The 18,166-nt window shown below is 48.4% G+C and overlaps 1 protein-coding gene across 1 annotated transcript; it reads left to right on the top strand.

Moving 5' to 3' along the window:
- The first annotated feature begins 10,254 nt into the window (after nucleotides 1–10,254).
- LOC126539543 (uncharacterized) lies at nucleotides 10,255–15,617 on the top strand. Its single transcript, XM_050186427.2, has 3 exons — nucleotides 10,255–11,015; nucleotides 11,944–12,422; nucleotides 14,863–15,617. Exons 1-3 carry the CDS (start codon nucleotides 10,449–10,451, stop codon nucleotides 15,491–15,493), a joined length of 1,677 nt encoding a protein of 558 aa, XP_050042384.1. The 5' UTR covers nucleotides 10,255–10,448; the 3' UTR covers nucleotides 15,494–15,617.
- The last annotated feature ends 2,549 nt before the right edge of the window (nucleotides 15,618–18,166 follow it).

The raw sequence follows: 18,166 nt of genomic DNA, 5'->3' as shown, positions 1-18,166 counted from the left end.
TAAGTTGGTCGCAAAACAAGGGCACCACGCCGCACTAATGGACGATCGAAATGGTCACGGCAGCAACACACACCCCAGCCAATTCACAACACGGCAACGAAAGAAAAATTAGCAAGAATAATGAATAAGAAAGAAAAAATGTGCGAGATGATGGGAGAGGGATCGAGATCGCGTGGCGCCTTGCTTACAGGGATGGGGTGTGTCTCCTACGAGGAAGTAACATTCCGCATCGAAGGCGATGCAGGAAAGGCACGGCTGAAAAACGCACGCGGCATTTTCTGCCTCGAGCGCGGCCGAGCTGACGCTTGAGCGTCTGCAACACCCATACCAAAAATGTGGCACGATTCTCGTCGGGCGTTTCACTACACAGACACACACCCGCTTCCCCTTTCTTTGCTGTCTGGAAACGCGTACCTTGCTGCGACTTTGCCTATAGCTAGATTTCTAACGGCATGCACACTAAAGACAAGCACAGGACTAAGCCGGCACTCTATAGCTTATCCTAACAAGTGCTCTTGCGCGTTAGTTCAAACGGAAAACTACGTACCCTTATTTCCTAGAGGAAAATTTCCCATGGCGATACAATATAGCGCTGATTGCATCAGTACATGATGCAATAGGTCTCTTAAAAGCGAACTTTCCTGTGAGGCCGACATTTGTTCGAAATCGGCAATTAATTATCTACTGACTAGCAGGTCAAAGTCGAGATATAGCTTCGGTATCTGACGAAGGTCTGTCACGGCACGCTACATACGCCAATTCATCGCCTCTTTTACACGGAGCCAAGGCAGGTCAAGACTACGGTAAGCACTGGTCACGATATAGCTAAGATGTCGATCAGCAGAAAGTTCGCGATCCCTTCAAATTATGTGACGATTATTAGACGATAATTAATCCATGCGGTTTTTTAATGCTCACAATTATTCTCCAAGTGCAGGCACTTTTTCTTGCGAGCGGGCGGGCGCGCGGGCTATCTTATTGTTTGGTTGAGCCTATCCCGGTGATACAGCACTCGAAAGTCATGTCACAGGGGCGACTGGGTATGGGTACGGGGTATGTGCCACTCGGATTTAAGGATTTAGTTCGCTTGGGAACTTATCATAGAGTTTCGTACGATTACCAGAGGGAAACCTGGCGCTGCAATCATTCGGTCACCATGGAAATGATGGGGAGTAAGTACATGAGGGATTCAGACGTTCTTGGGCCTTCGTTTATCGCGCTTTATCTGTGCCTCAATTGGTCTAAATCTTATAGCACTTTATACATTTTTAATGCAGAAGGTTATGAGACTCGGCAAGCACGCATAATCGCTGCTGATTGCAGTGGTTCCGCTTGCACATGCGTTTGTGGCGTAATGGTTTCGATAGGGCATTTGTGTCAGGTGTCCTGCGTTCGAATCCTGCCGTCATACAATTTTCATAATGTTTATTTAATTATTTTAACGCAATGGATGGATGGATGGATGGATGAATGGATGGATGGATGGATGCATGGATACAACCTTATTGAGCGTTCAGCAAGGTTTAACGCGACCCGGGCTTAGGTCTTCCACGGGGACCAAAGCCCGGGGCTGCGCAGCTGAGACCTCGGAATCCAGATGTAGGCAGTCCAGCAAGCCCGTGAGGCGGCGTTGGCTTCTCATGATATTACGTTCCTCCAGTTGGTCTCGAGAATACGACCGTTTCGCCGCGACGTATCGACGACGTATAGCAACTGGCGCCCATCGCATCGAGCATCCTGTGCAACACAGAGTTTTCAATAGAAAGCTACTAGGGACAACACTGGCGCTAGTGCGCGCGTGCGCGCGCACGCACGCACGCACACACACACACACACACACACACACACACACACACACACACACACACACACACACACACACATATATATATATATATATATATATATATATATATGTGTGTGTGTGATGATATATATGTGTGATGAAGGCCGGACCCCGGCCGAAACGTCAATAAGCCGCTTCATACGCGCGTCTACTTCACTGTATGTATATATATATATAGGGGGCGCAAGCATGGCGGTTCCGCCTGCATGGGAATGACGCTTGGCAGATGGATTTGCCTACGCTAATAATGAAGCTGCCTTGTCGAAATGACAAGATGGCGAGGCGGGCTATACCTAATTATATGAGTCGTGATTTGACAAATGTAACAGCGCTAACCCATGCAACCACGAAGAAACAAGGACGAGAAACGGCGTTTGTGTCTCGTCCTTCTTCCTTTGTGGTTGCATGCGTTGGTGCTGTTACATTTGTCAAATCAAGTATGCACCAACTCGCCCAGAAGGAAGTTATAATAAATTATGAGTCACCACGCATGTTCTAAGGTACCAGATAATTACCATATAAGGTACCATATATAACGCAGTAAACAACATCCTGTGGTTGTCACTGTATTCACTCTCCACTTACGATTGATTGATTGATTGGCTGACTGATCAATTATTTGAATGAGTGGTTGATTGATTGATCTAACTGATTCAATTAAAAGGACCAAATGACACAGCGGATATTGAAGTATGCCGTAGTGGAGGGCTCAGGAATAATTAAGACTATGTGTGTTGGTGCACCAAAAGTGCCGCCGCCGCGGTCTGGAAACGAACCCGCGACTTCATCCTCACGAGCAAAACGCCATATTCATATTAGCAACCCCGGCCGGTTGTGATTTAGTACACATTATGAGACTCTTTTTTTTTCAGCACTTCTCGATAGGTAGTCGTGATTGTATTTACCCATTCCTATGCTAGAAAGTGAAAGGTGAGCGCGATAGCGATTATAAAGCCGGTATTGGTGGAATGCAGACTACAAGTGCCGACCCTGTAGCCGTGAGGAATCAATATTTTCCCTATCAAGCCGACGTTCGTGCTTTCGGAACTGCCGAATCGCTTCTGCAATAATAGCTACGTGCTTTCGTGGTTTCCTGTCCAATTGCCTTTCGCCATATACAAACCAAGCAAAGCTTTAGAAAGCGAAACGACGGTTTTAGCACAGCGAACTGCACTTCGGCGTGTTGCCGTTCGGGAGCGTGTAGTCTTTTGATAACGTGAACGAGCGGAATGAAGAATTTTTAACTCGAATGCGCGATCAAAACTTATGGGTCCACACGAAAACAGAGTCCCGTGCACCGCCATGCTGTGAGGGATGCCACGGCTTTGCCGTTGTACTCGTTGCCACGTAGGCAGCGCCACTTGTAAGCGTGAACTTTCCCTAAATCGCAATACGAATACGAATAGGATAAAGCGCGAATGCCTATAAAATATAAATAATACGATTTCAAGCAATACATATGGTGAAGTTACAGCCGACTTATGTAATATGCGGTCACCTGGTGGGAATTCAGCCCTACAGCACAAAACCTTCCCCGTAAGGCGTCGAGACATACCGTACTTTGCTACTTGCCGTGTCGTTTTAAAATTATAATTGCTGTTTAAACCTCAAATAGCGTGTTCGATTACGTCACTATAAATTATCGATTTTCATTTCCCCCAAAATCCCATGACTCTTCTGGGTAAGTGATTTTACACGTTATTTCGAAGGCGGCCTTGGAAACTGGTCATGCCTATAATTATTTGACACAGCGTTTGCAACGTACACCCTCGTGCAAAAGTATACGTACCAGGACGTGTACCCAAAATAAAGCGAACTTTCTCCTCTGTCTGTGAATGTAACCTGAAATTGAAGACTACAGTCCAATTTGGCATTGCGAATTTTCCAGTGCATTCGTCAGATTCAATTTACGCGCGTTAATGCCCGCCACCGCGGCTTAGCGGCTATGGCGTTGTGCTGCTAAGCACGGGGTCTCGGGATGATCGAATCCCGGCCGCGGCGGCCGCATTTCGACGGAAGCGAAATGCAAAACGCCCGTGTCTAGTCGATTAGGGGTATACGTTAAAGATCCCCCGGTGGTCAAAATTAGTCTAGAGTGCCCCACTACGGCGTGCCTCACAATGAAAGCGTGGTTTTGGCACGTAAAACGACAGAATTCATTCGTGCGGGTCATTTTACGAATAAATTTGGTTTCCTTCGGCGAGCCTGTGTTCCGCATACTTTTGCTCACGGGTGTACGCAACAACACCGATGCTGCGCTGTTTCCGGGCGCGTATGCGATCGTGCGGATGAGTCATATCAGATAGCAGGCACAGTTGACACCGCTGTGCGCGACTTGCTTACGGAAACGCGGGCGTGTCCCACGAGGAAGTAACGTTCCGTCTCGCGGTACATAAAAGGGCTGCAAACACGCAGCCCGTCTGCAGCCTCGAGCGCATGCAGGTAGTCTGCCGCTAAACTAGGCACTCAATCCGCGGAAACACCTTTCCAAAAACTGTGGCGGCGCGATTGTTGTCGCATCCGCAGCCATTTCCCCATTCTTTGCCGTCTTGAGTCTATGGCGGACACATACCTCAGGTAATTTTCCACCTTCCTTTTATTGCGCACCGTGGGATGTCCAGTCAACATTCTGCACTCCTCCTCCCTCTATTTTACGTGCTTGCGCTCCGCCGATAAGGAGAGATTTTTCACATGGATGACTCGCATTCTCCCCCGGCGCCACTACCCGCGAGGCAACATTCCTCATGAAGCGAGCTGAAAGTCATAATTCCCGCAGAAGCAATCATGAAGTTTACATAACAGATGCGAGCTAAGCTCTGACACGGCTTGTACTACATGTAACTTAAAGTGCTGGACGCTATAACGTTTGACAAGGCGGCAAAGACGAAGGTTGTGCGAACGCATTGTTCGAACTGTCAATTAGCCGCCTAAGAGGTGCTTACCGCTATGTAAATCGACTGTAAATAGTAGCAAACATGCCGGCACAAATTGGACATTTTTGGTCACCGTCGCACAATGGTATAAGGTGCCACAATAGCGTGAACATTTCCGACATCAATGAGGCAACGCTAGCTTACTTGCTGCCGCGCCGACCTATATCACGTCCAACAACGGCGTCGGAAGGTTGCGTGGAATCAGGGGAGGAGCTCAGTGAGGTTGCCGTAAATGCTTATCATAAGGGCATGTCGGTTTGTTGGAGTTTGCCGAACCACTCGCACTACTTTGCAGTCAATTGTTCCATATTATAGGCTTGTTGGCATTTGCAGCTATTCTTCGAAGATCTCCGCATTTCATATATGTATTTAAATTCCTGCCTCCCCGAGTAGTTTTGCCGGGTGAATTTATTAAGCGGGTATTTATAAACACGCTTGACTCTGACAGACAATTAAGTTCAGCAACCTAACAGCCCTCATCAACTTTCCATATATAGCGCAAAGCGGAGTTGATATATGACAGTAACTAACCGTTAATTTCATTTATGTCGATGCATTAACAAATTCGGCCACCTCCTAACATGCGTTAAGAAATATGATGTTCAAATTATATATCCCACTCAAGCGAGCTTTATTTCAAACACATTCCTTGCCCCAAACGTTCCGCTTGTTCCGGGGCTATGTTTAGAAAAAAATAAAAGCGCCACTTATTAAAGGGCTCGTTATTAACAGCGCTGTCGGCTTGTCGGCCCAGATTCGTCCTCTCGCCTGCATGTTCAGCACAGTGGCTCTCGGGAGAGAGCTGCGGGCAGCTCGCGACTGGCCGAGGCCATCCGGAGCGTCGTAAACGGTTGCACGCTTCTGTGCCCAAGCATACTAGAGCAACTTACGCGTGTTCAATTCCAATCAATGCGGTAGCCACTCGCTCCATGCGCTTCCGGTGTCCGCTTTCAGGTGACCATAATTCTTCACGTCCCTGTTTCGCCCAAACACCGCTAGGGGGCGCGCCGTGTCTACGTGCTCGAGAAGGGTATGGGTGCCACGCGGAAATGAATTAGCCGACGAGAGAGGGGGGGGGGGGAGAAAAACAAAATAAGTATGCGCGCGCGCCATTGCTGCGGCCACCCGTCCGAAGCGTGGTTAATCGAGCCTATATATCGTATGAGGAGTTCATTGGATGCTGCGCACGTTCGTTTCAACGGCGCAAACATGACAGCAGAGGGAGAATGAAACAAACACGAGAGTTATCTGTAATAAATAGCGCGAAATAGACGGGACTGAAAGAACAAGCACCTTGCACCGGACAGAGAGCGCCATGAAGTTGCGTCTGCTGTTACAAGGTAATTGAAAGTGTAGATAGACAAGCAGGAGTGATCGGAAACAGAGACAGCGAATTGGATGCAAAGAGTGGAAACGAAATAGACCACCGAGATTTACAGTAATTAATAAAAAATTAGAATGGAAAGTCTGTACGATAACACGAAGTGTCTTGCTTTTTGGGGCTATAGCTCGTTGCCTAAGAACAAAAACATACCGGAGTAAACATTTGCAATTAGATTAGGCATGTGTATGCTGCAGCGAAAATCCGCAGACCACTGGGCACATCTTAGTGGAATGCGAAGGATTCACCCAGCGAGAGCAGTATGCAACGTGCACCTTCCAGAAGCGTTCAGATTTAAAGTGGACGGAAGCATCAACCGGTCGGCAGGCGAGATAGGCAGGAGACGTTTAAAATATTGGTGGAAAAAAAGTATAGAAAGAGACTGATACGACCAGATCAATTACAGGCATAGGCAGCGGTACAAGGTAGATAGCGAAGATTAAAGAGATGTATACAGGAATTCTAGAAGGCGGAAAAGCATTGACAGCATACCTGAGTAACTCAGGCAGACTAGGTGACAGTTCGCTCGCGCCCCGTTTCAAAGGGGATGCCTATAACTCATCATCATCATCATCATCATCATTATAGAGTTACTACATGCGTACCTTTGATAGCAAGCCCAGCTACTCCAGTGTAGCTGCAGCGGAAACAAGTTAGCACTTTGTTGCGAAATGCCACGATATACACCCAACGAGACCCGTAGGGAACGTCCACCTTCCAGAAGCGCTTTAACTGCTCATCAATCGAGATAAACAAGAGACGTTTAGAATATTGGTGAAAAAAAAATAGAAGCAGGGAAGATATTGACAGAATAATAGTCATTACAGGCATAGGTAACTGTACAATACGGAGACATGTTTTAATGAAGAAATAAAAGACCAAGGAGAGATAGCCAAAAGACTAGACTGGTATGCATGTGTATAATACCTGGTGAGCTCAAGCAGGCAAGGGTAGCCATTTTTCACCGCAATGTTTCGAAGGAGTTGCCAACAGATATCATCATCATAATAATAATGATCACCACCCCAGCGTCGCCGAAACCATTAGACGACCTCAAAAATGACGGTGACTAACGCTTCATCGTTGATATGAGTGTAGCCCCAAGCTTTGCGGTCTGCAGCTTGGTACTGTTCATGCTCCTAATCTCGATAGCAAACATGTCCATTCGTAAGCAGAGAAGGCACACTTGGACATGTCCGGTTGATCTTAGATGACTTGTGATAAGCGTGTCACGGCGACTTTGCATCACGTCCCTTTCATGTTGCCTCCCCCGCTCGCTAGGGTGTGTTCAGACGCTACTGTCAGCGGCGGAAAACTGGGACACACGAGACCTAAGTTACAGGAGTCATTCTATGTCCGAACCGGTGTACTCGACTACCTATGATCTCATCATATATATATTTATTTATCATTTCTTGAATTCATTTACGTGCAGGTAATTTCCCCTCTACTGTAATTGCTGTCATTTTTGTCGGTTTCTTCGTGTTGGCTTCCGTCACCAAATTCAGACAAACGTCGCCAAGCAAAACAGCACAGCGTGTGAGGGGGAGGGGAGGGGGGGCATATTCTAACAGGTGAACTTTACGAGTGCCCCTTTCTGCACACTTCAAGACCTACTGGCTTTGCAAGCGATACGATGGGCGCTAAAAAAAGGTATTCATTGATAATGGTAAAACAAAATACAGTTGTCGTTTCTTTACTCATCGCGCATATATAAAATTGATTAGAAATTTTATTTTTGTTGAATGAATCTGTCTCTCGCTTTAATTTGAAAAATTCTTTTTTTCTTTGCCAATGTTTGTTCCCTCCGAACATAGTCGCGCTTCGATTGCTGCTCCAATAACCACCCTTGCTGATGTCGGTGACAATTCGTCCTGAACCACTTCTCGCCCGAAGCTTCGCGGCTTATTTGGATTGACCTTGCAGCACCGATGAAATGCGAAGAGCAAGGGAGGCAGCGCGCTCGTTGTACACACTCATCACGTGGCAAACACCTCCTCCCCGTTAGCTACGCCATCACGTGCCTAATGACGCACTCAGTAGGCCGCAACTTTAGTCAGTTAGATGGCTGCGACGTCACGTGTGACGTACGCACTAGGCACACATTTAGTAAACCAGAAGCGAGGAGCCGCCGTGGGTACGGGGAAGCGTACTCGTCTCGCATCCCCGAGACCCCCACCACTGGAATGTACCAAATTTTATTTTCAAAATGCCATTAATTTACTTTGTTTAGAGAAACCTCCCTGCCAAATTTGACGTCAATCCGTGCATTTTTGATGCGTTTCTACTCTTTTCGCCGTCGGCCATTTTTGGTACCATCGCTCGGTCACGCCGCCGCCGGATTTTTGCGTAATGGAGCCGATAATGCTTCCGCATTAAAATCAACTGGCCGCAGGTGGCATACGAGGTCACGTGTTCTCATTACACGTGCGATGCCCTTGCCAACTGAGCTACCGCCGGCGCCGTTTTCCCATTCACTTTCTCGGGTATAGTTACGTTCGTCTATTAGAACAAGGTCTGGGAGTGTTAGCCAGCGCCTCCACCACTCATGGCAGTGGATGTGGAGCATCATATCTACTGCAGGCGCCACGTAGTACGTGGACTATTTAGGTGCAGGCAACTGGTCAGTAGTTAAATGTATCAAAGCTGCCGGATTCGATATCATCACTATGCAACGAACGAGAATAAAGGAAACCGATGTTTATTAGTCAAATCATAAAAAGCCAGCGCACACGGAGAGTGAAAAGCGGCCGGGATTTGATTCCGCGCCCTCGTGCTTAGCAGCGCGAAGCAATCCCTGCACGTCTATCTTGGAAGCAATCTGCGGAGGGAGTGAAGCTTAAGCGAGCCGAGATGGCTACCGCTCGCCGGAAATGACGCATGACCCAGAGCGCGCGGCTCCTCGCCATGACCTCCGAGATTAGGCGGCGTCCACGCGGCGCACTGGAAAACTTCGGAGGTGGCGTACTGAGACTTACGTCACAGCGGCAACCACCAGGTGCACGCATCGTCTGCTTAGGTGCTGTTTAAAGGCTTCCAACACGAAAACTATGCACTTACCAGCCCCGCAGCTTCTGCCAACATTGTTTTAGTTGTAATACTACTCATTTATAACAAATGTACTTAAAGTGAAATTTAGTTGCTGTTTGCCTCTAAAGCTGACCTTGCGATGACGGAAGCGTAATCTACAATTCAAGCTTAACATTTGTTTGGTGCCCGTAAAATTACATGACCGTTGTTCGATCACTTGACGTGTGCCATTATATCTTCGCGGTATATTGCAACGGTGCCATCGCCCTGAGTAATGTGTGTCTAGCACGAAAGGTACACTGCCAAGGACAAAAGTCTGTAGACAACAGGCGCCAAGTGACACCGGAATATTCTTGTGGTGCGCTACTCGAATTTTCGAAGTCTGGTCAAAACTTGCATGTGCGAGCCCTTGGGCAAGCATATGAAGGTTGGCCACGCGTGTATACGCCGCAAATGACAACTTCTGTCGAGGAATCGGTGGTACGCAGACTATCCCCATCTTTGCACCGATTGCATAAATGTGAAAGGAAGCACAGAATTCGCATTCAAGCAACCGCTGCTGCCCGAGTGGCACTTCAGACCTCACTCGCTAATGCTCGAATATAGGTAAATCTATACTGTCAAATAATCTGCCACTTTGTACTTATTAAACCATAACAATAAGGCTAATTAACTAACGGCCTTCAATGCAAAGCAAGTGTTCCAGTTTCTATTGGCACTCGCCGCACATTTACTTATAAGATTTCGATCGCGAAATATTAGTTCACGCACTTTGTCGGATCATCCATTGCCAACAAATAATTTAAGAACCGATTATATTCTGACGTACCTGAAGACACTCAGGGGCTGCTACATCTACCCCATAAAGCACACAACACGGGAAGCTAGCTTCTGGGCTACGATGACAGAAACTGTCAGGATATTGACGCGTGGAAATAACTCCCATATAAACGGGCAGCGCTTCAATATGCCTGCGCAGCTGCGAGGTATAAGTTATCCAAATGTTCATAAAGTAAAGCGAAATGCAATGCAGAAATCCAAACAAACGGTGTAGGCCCAGGGCTCAGTAGAGTGCCTACAACCACAACTGAAAAGACGCTATAAAGCTTCCAGTCGAAAAATAAGAAACTCCGATCTCAGAGGGCCCGGAGGTTAGTACAGACTGTCAACGCCGAAGATACACTAAAACTTCCAGTTTAGCAGGTTAGACAATACAAACCTTGTGTTGCACCAAAGACTTGAGCTCCACGCAAACAGCATGTCTCGCAAGAACCGCAAGTCATCCAAGCGCCGAGGCACTAAGAGCAAGTCTTCAAAAAGCGACGCGGGCCCGCAGCCTAAATCTTCAGGAAAGCCAACCGCGGAAGTGAAACCATGCGTCACAGATTCCAAGATCGCTCCCGTCGTAGAGACGAACGACAATGCCCAGGCCTTTGTAACTCATAAAAACACGGCAGTAGCAGTTCCCGGTACCACTACGGCTTACGAGGCCCCGCTCGACAGTGCCCCAGGGACACCCGATCGTTCACACTGGCCTCTACAACTTACCGCTAGCGACACCCAGCAGCAACCCGGCGGCAACCGGCAACTGGGCAGTGGCGAGTCCCTGGCCGACAGGATGCAGCGTCTGGCGTGTCAGGACGCCTCGTTCAGCTACTTGGGTCCCTGCTACCATCACTACAACGACCCGTACCTCCAAAAGGGCGGCTGCTTCCCAACGCGCTCGGAGGGCGACGACGACTTGTTGCCGTCGCTTCGATTCGAACCGAGTCGCACTGCCGTCGGCACCACTGCCCTCGTCGTGCCCATCGACGGTATTACGCAGGTCAGTACTCGCATTTATCCAGTACACTGACACACACCTTTAAAAAAAAAGGCACTTATTCGAACTAGTTGGTGTGTCCTACTGGGATATGCACGTCTGGCACGTAAAAAGATAATGACACGCTGTAGTAACGGTGAAGAACACAGTTGCAAAACTGTGAATCATGAAACATGTTATTGGGCGAACCTGTGCCCACAAAAGCAAGTGACACTCGAAGTACGACAGTGGCGAACAGAGTCGGCGATCGTCGAAATCTGATGTGCGGGACAAACGCGTCGGCTCCTATACATGACACGTCGAAGGTTCCAGCGTAATCGTTGGAGCCCGCGTGCCTTCCACAAAATACAACACTGTTCGCGTGGCGCATAGAACTCGATTGACGGTATTGCGTACTGCATTGGGTGCTTAAGCGAAGTTACATGCCACAATAGGTGACGTTGCAGGCAGTGCGTCTGTCGCAGAGACGTGTGGCCTTGCAGGATTATCCGGCAGCAAACGGGGCTCCATCGAGAGGCTCTAGCGCGCGTGCTTTTTTTTAAATGTCCGCTGTCTTCGCGCCGTGAAGCGGTTTGATACTTTGCAGGGGCGATCGTCAGTGTGATCAACGCAACGGCGCTTATCACCTTGCGATGCCGAAACCTGGTCGGAGAGGGATAAAACTTTATTATTGTTTATTGTTGCTCAGTGGATTACTGAGCAGGCTGCCTCAGTCCCGGTAACCTCTGTCGGCGCACTTGACGGCGGATACGATGTACGCTGCCAGGTACTCTAGCTCCTGGAATGTGGTGGCCGTAGTCAACCACCCAGGTTTGACTGGTATAGGGATACGGAGGTGGGCTAAGGTAGTGGAGGAGGTGGCGAGGGGCATATCTAAATAATGCGAGGGAGCTTCCTAGTCTTCCCAAATGTCCATCTTGCCTGTACGCAGGTGAAAAGCCTCAACTGCATCAGGATCACCAAGGAGCTCGAGACCGTCGCTCCCGACGGCATCCGGAGGGTGCGCCTCAACACGCGCCTCAACCTGCTAGCCGTCGACACGCTGAAGACCGAGGTGACGGCCGCGCTGATGGGCATCCGCCGGCTGTGCGGCGTGGCCGTCGAGGTGCACGAGCCGCGCAGCACGTTCAAGGCCGTCGGCGTCGTGAACGGCATACCGCCCGGCATGACGGCCACCGACATCGAGGCCGCCATACGGTCCGCGGTGCCGGTGCTCAACGTGCGCATACCGCACCCCCCGAGCCCGGCCATTGTGACGTTCGCCTCGGCGCAGATACCGGACTACGTGAACATCGGGTTCGTCCAGCACAGGGTCCACCTGTACGTCGACCGGCCGGCCCGCTGCAAGCTGTGCGGCCGCATCGGACACGTCATGGCCGTGTGTCCAAGGCCGCCAGCCTTCCTCAAAGGGTATGACTGCAAATTCATCGTCGTCAGCTCGCTCTCATGTAGGACGAAGGCATATCTCCCAGCGATCTCCGAGTTACCCGGCTTTCTTGCGTAAGCGCACTCCATTATACAGGGTGTCCCAGCTAACTTTAGCCAGAGTTTAAAAATATGCAAATGTCACGTACGTAGCTGGACAGAACAAAGGTAAGGTACTCCAAGTATCTCCTTTATCCAAGTATCTTTGAGTATCTCCAAGCGACGACATCGCTTGGAGATACTCAAACTAGTTTTTCATTCCGGCTAATTAGATAATTTGTCTTAATTATTTAATCAACCTATCAAATACATTAATTAGATGAAAAGTTCAAAATGAGAAAATTCTAGTGCGACATGAAAAACTCCCGATTCAGATTTCTGTTGCTCGATACATGCTTTATAAAAGTGTTTTTCCGAGCGTGAAAGAAGCCCGCGAATACACGCAAAGTGGCTCAAGCGGCCAGTCGCGCGGCAAATAACGAATTCGAAACGAGAGCGTGCGCAAAATAAGTTCCGTAAGAATTGCATAGCGCCGTTTGGTGCATATAGCCAACGTGCCCATAAAAGACCTACCTCACATTTTGTTCGCCTCCGTACATTTACAAGTATATCGCCGGAAATGTCGCTTCATGAGCAGAAAGTATAACAAAGGGAGGGGAACGTTGTCGAGGGCGGCGAGGGATTAGACGGCGCGATTAAATTAGGATGTTTGCAGGCATAGGACAAGTTCGGCTGGCGCGGAACACGGGTAAATGGAGGCCCCAGCCAGATGCTTTTATTGAAGCAAGAAAGCTGGGCTAGCTAGTCGCAATTATTATGATGCATGAGGTTGTCACCGGGGTGTTGTGATCGGCCAGTCACCCTGCGACAACCGCTGCTCACGGATACCGCGATTATAGGGAGCGGGCCGACGGCCTCATCAAAATTGTTCTAAAATGGGATGATTTATGCCCACCAATGAAGTACCACTGTCAGGAGAGGTTTGTGCAATTAGCCGAGGCGACGGTCCTTCACCCATCATCTGCCCACACTGACGCGTCCACGCTGGAGAAGGGGTCAGTGGGCTATACCCACGCCGCTTGCGCCCAGTGATGTGCATGTTTCCGACAAAGCTCCCCTTCGGAGGGAAAGGGCAACAAACCTCCGGATTGGTGGGGCCTGATGTAATCCGTCTCCTGAGGCAGGATGGGGGAGGCGATTGAACAATGAGCACGCAGGGGATAAAAAGAGCGATGGATGCCTGGAGTGATCGGCTGCTGCAACTTCATGAATTTATTTTGCTGTACATCTTTGAATGTCTTGTAAATACGTAAATATAAGCATGTGTCTAAAACCTCTTGGATAGCGGGCCCAGCCACACGTTCCCTTATTCCGCCACGAGGAAAGGATATACCACATTTCCGGACCCCCAGTCGCAACAGGGGTTAAATCGGCTCATTATGATGATTATGATGACTCGCTCCATCTTTACAAACGTAGCATTCGAAAAAAAGCAAAACAGTCCGTGCTATCTTCTTTTCATAGAGTTCCTGCAAAAATTACTCGTGGCAACTAGGGCGTGTCTGCGGGAGTTACAAGCGGGGCGATTCAGCCAGCACGAATGTAGTGCTCACGGAATGAAACGCGTCAGTTTATGGCTAACTAATGCGCATACTTTCGTTACCACCGGCTGCAGTTCGTGTCACATCGACGTTGCCTAGATTCCTAGCGGCATGACATGGTACTGTCGAGTACTTTGCTTATATGCAGTGTTCTACTAAATGCTCCCTGTCGCGTTTCATTCCGTGAGCACTGTGCATTATGGAAAGTACATGGAAATGCTTAAACTCCATTGTTCTGGTTTCAAACGGCTTTCGGACTCCGCAAATCAATAATATCCAACAAACTATTGCGTTACAAAAGCAACAATTGCCAGTGATTATGCACGTGCGCGGAGAATTAGATTTGCTTGCTTGCACTATGATAACTACAACCGCTCGGAAATTCAGGAAGACAAAGCGAAACAAACGCCACAAGAACGTCCGAAGCCACAGTTGCGATCGAAGACTAGACAAGTCCAAGTATATATACATGCCTGCAATCCTTATGCCATGGCTACAGTGTACCATGGCTAAGCGATCGCAGAGAATTTTTGTCGTGTGGCTCTCTGAAGGTGAAGTTTTGACGGAAGGTCGTCTGGTGGGGAAGGATCGTGACAGTAATGAAAAAAAAATGAACCAACTGCAGAAGAGAATGAAGCAAGGACGTTTCGGCCTTCGCAATCGCATCCCCACGGCCTCAAAAATCGGGCGTCACGCTCGGAGGTCATGTCGTTACAAGGCTTGTTCGCAAGGCTCCGGTCAGGGGAGCTAAAACGTCTTTCCTTCATTTGGTCGGAGTCTTCCTTATTTATTGTCTACTGCTCTTTCTCTTTACTCGTTTCCAGCACCTCGGGAGCAGTCAACGGCGACTCGAACTCGGACACGTCCGCGGCGCGGCGGCAGCACTGTCTCAACTGCGGACAGGATGACCATGACACCCGGTCCAAGACGTGCCCGCGCTGGCTCGAGCTGCTCGAGGTGTCCCGATACAGGCGCGTTTACGACGTCAACGCACGAACGGCGAAAGCGGCCGTGGCCGCGTCCAAGGCTATGGAAGCCAGGAGCCGCTCAGTCAAGGACGACCGACATCACGTGATAAGGTGCATCAACTCCATGCTGGCCAACTCGACGAGCTCTGACGTCGCATCGGAAGTGCGGGGAAACACGGCACCGGCACGGATAGTCTATACCGTGGAAGAACTCTTGCGGATCGGACTCGGCACGCCCATATGTACCAGGCCTCAACATTTTGGTACGAGCAGCCGCTGCTTGCATGCATGGAGCGCAGCGGGAAGCATCGCCAGCTTGTTCTTACAGAAGACTTTCATTGCGTTCGTGAGAATTTTTTTCACGCCAGTCAGAAGTTTCACGACGGCTTACCACAGACGTTTCAGTTCATCTAAACCGGCCGGGGACGGAATGCACAGACCTCGGGAAAAACGAAGCACAGCTGACTTGCCCTTCATGATGAAATAAAAGGTGACCGACTTTAGCGGCTAACTTAGCCCACCCAGTACGAAAGCCGTGGCAGTTTCCAGGTGTTTTACACGTGGATGCACGTTTTTGTACTGGTTTCAATAAATCACAGCAAATGTCAGAAGTGTGACGTCTACGCTTTTGTGCGCCACTCCTTGAGAGGGTGATGTGCACTGCTCCCTTACAGAACCAGTATGCCGCAAAGGAAAACCACACGGCTTCCCCGAGAAGCAAGTGCTGTATTTATTCGATAGGTCAACTTTTTGTTTCCCCTGAAACTGTTATCCAATACGAACTATCCACCAATATTCGTGGCCAAAGAATCACGACCAGCTAGCAAAATACCGAGGCTAAGTAATGGAGTTCCTTCGTTGAAGCAGCGGTAAAGCCAGTCATGGGATTATCCAGACTGGCTATAGTAAGTTATGCACATCCGACGCACTCGACGTCACCGAGGATGCCTGCGAAGCATCCGACGAGGATGCAACTTGTGGCACTGTTTAGAGAGATTTAGTTGCCGATCTCGCGATAAATACAAAAGTAGTTTTTCGCCTTTTTAAAAGAAAGAAAAAATATGGGTCGATATATCTGGACGAAATATGGACGAATATCTGTTTCTTTTCTTTCTTCTTGTTATGTATGACCTTCGTCGAAGGAAGCTGACTTTTGTACATTTGTTACATTTAAGCGATAATCGCTGTAACAAACATTGACTCCAACTTAAGATTGAATTTTGAGGGTTTAACGTCCAGGAGTGGTACACTGGGTTATGGGAGACGCTGTAGTGGACAAAATCAGGATTACTTCCACGACCTGGAGTTCTGTAACATGCATCCAAATATAAGTATACCGAAAGCGTTTTCGTATTCCGCTCCCATCAGAATGCGGCCGCTGCAACAGAGAACCGAACCTGCACTGAGCAGCAAAGCACCCTCCATAGCCACTGAGCCAACGCAGTGAATTTACAGCTACATGATGGGCTTACACCAACGTGATGGGTTTACAGCAATTACAGATACCAGCAAGACTGAGCGAATCAATATTCACAAGTGAACAAATTTTGAAAGATTGCAGATTGAACAAAAAACAATTAGAAGTAGCGTTAACTAATCGTTGCTAGGACAGTCAGTACCAAGAAACAGACCCCCCCCCTCCCCGCCCTAGACAGGTTCACTAAAATACCAGTTTCTAGTTGTGAAATAAATTGTGTTTCCTTCAAACCAACAAGACCTGATCACCAATTAAATGTCCCTCACTTTATTAAGAGGCCAGCGAAAATCGGCATAAAGATGTTTTCTAGCATAACGTTCAAAAAGCACAGTTATACTGAAGTAAGCGTCATGTCGTCAAGATGCTGTGCTTCCATTCACACTATGGAAATGTATCTACACTTAATGTTCATCGCTAACAATCTCAGACAAGATTTTTTCTCATCATTGTGCCTGGACTACAATTGCGTAGCCAGATTTTTTTTTCTTGTTTAGTTAGTGGTGGAGGGAGGTAGGGGGGGGGGGGGGTTTACATGCCCGGGGTGCCACCCCCTGGCTACACCACGCATGGACTACAGCATAGTGCTCACCTCGTGGCCCATTACGTTTGACACTCCGTATTGCCTGACATACTCCGCCACCAATCAAAGTACAGTACTCTAGTACACCATAATTAAAGCCTGAAAGACACTAACTCTATGCTGAAAGGGCAGTTGTTTTGCCACCCCCTTGTGATGACCATAGCAATGACGCTGGGTTGACAGGAGGCAATCACTATCGCCGCGAACGCGGTTTCAGTTTCGTATTTGATGCGCAGGCAATCTTCGGACCCATTTTCTTGGATATAAAATCACGCAAACAATAAGACATTGTTAGCTGCCATTTGCACTTCGAAATCTGCCAAGAGAAGGTCGAAAATGAACGTTTCCGGTGGCGATCAATTGATTGATCGATTGATCGATCGATTGATCGATCAATCAATCAATCAATCAATCAATCAATTAATCAATTCTGGGATTTTACATGCCAAAACCAAGATCTGAATATGAGGCACGCCATAGTGGGCAACTCCATATTAATTTTGACCACCAGGGCATCTTTAATGTGCCCCCAATCAACTACCAATGCATGGGGCACGGGCATTTCTGCATTTCGCCCCCCATCGAAATGCGGCCACCACGACCGGGATTTCATCCCATGACATCGTGCTTAGCAGCGCAACACCATAGCTACTAGGCCACCGGGGTGGGTCTTTTCGGCGGCAGATAAGTTGTCCTCGACGCATTCACTGTCTCCTAGCGCCGCCAAGACCAACGTTGCAGCCATTGCGGGACCGCCATAGTGGTCAGGTGCATGCTTGAGGACCAGTGATGTTCCAAGTTATTCAGTAAAGGCTAGCTTCAGGATATAAATCATTAGTTTTGACCCATAGAAATGCGTGAGGGCTGGCGAAGACCTTCTGTCTAGATCGAATTAACTGAAATATCTTATTACCGGAGTCTAGTTAATGGTAGTCCACTGTATTCGTTTCTGGAAAAACATGTGGAATATAATGGTTACCGAAGCCTTTTGTAAATGTGCAATAAGCTGGTTTGGTAGGTCTTTGTGATCATCAAGAGCCAAATTTAGGTGCTCTGGACAAAAAGATTGCAGTCGCATTAGTCCCCACGTTTTCAGCCGTATC

This window comes from Dermacentor andersoni, chromosome 11 (genome assembly GCF_023375885.2).
Source record: "Dermacentor andersoni chromosome 11, qqDerAnde1_hic_scaffold, whole genome shotgun sequence".
NCBI classification, from domain to species: domain Eukaryota; kingdom Metazoa; phylum Arthropoda; class Arachnida; order Ixodida; family Ixodidae; genus Dermacentor; species Dermacentor andersoni.
The sequence above is the reverse complement of the archived record's forward strand: the minus strand, read 5'-3'. Positions and strand labels throughout refer to the sequence as shown.

Bases quoted from the DNA above. Each gene is read 5' to 3' on its own strand.
- LOC126539543 (XM_050186427.2), top strand. From the start codon at position 10,449: ATGTCTCGCAAGAACCGCAAGTCATCCAAGCGCCGAGGCACTAAGAGC. The intron at 11,016-11,943 runs GTCAGTACTCGC...GCCTGTACGCAG, and splicing joins CCATCGACGGTATTACGCAG to GTGAAAAGCCTCAACTGCAT. The intron at 12,423-14,862 runs GTATGACTGCAA...ACTCGTTTCCAG, and splicing joins CCGCCAGCCTTCCTCAAAGG to CACCTCGGGAGCAGTCAACG.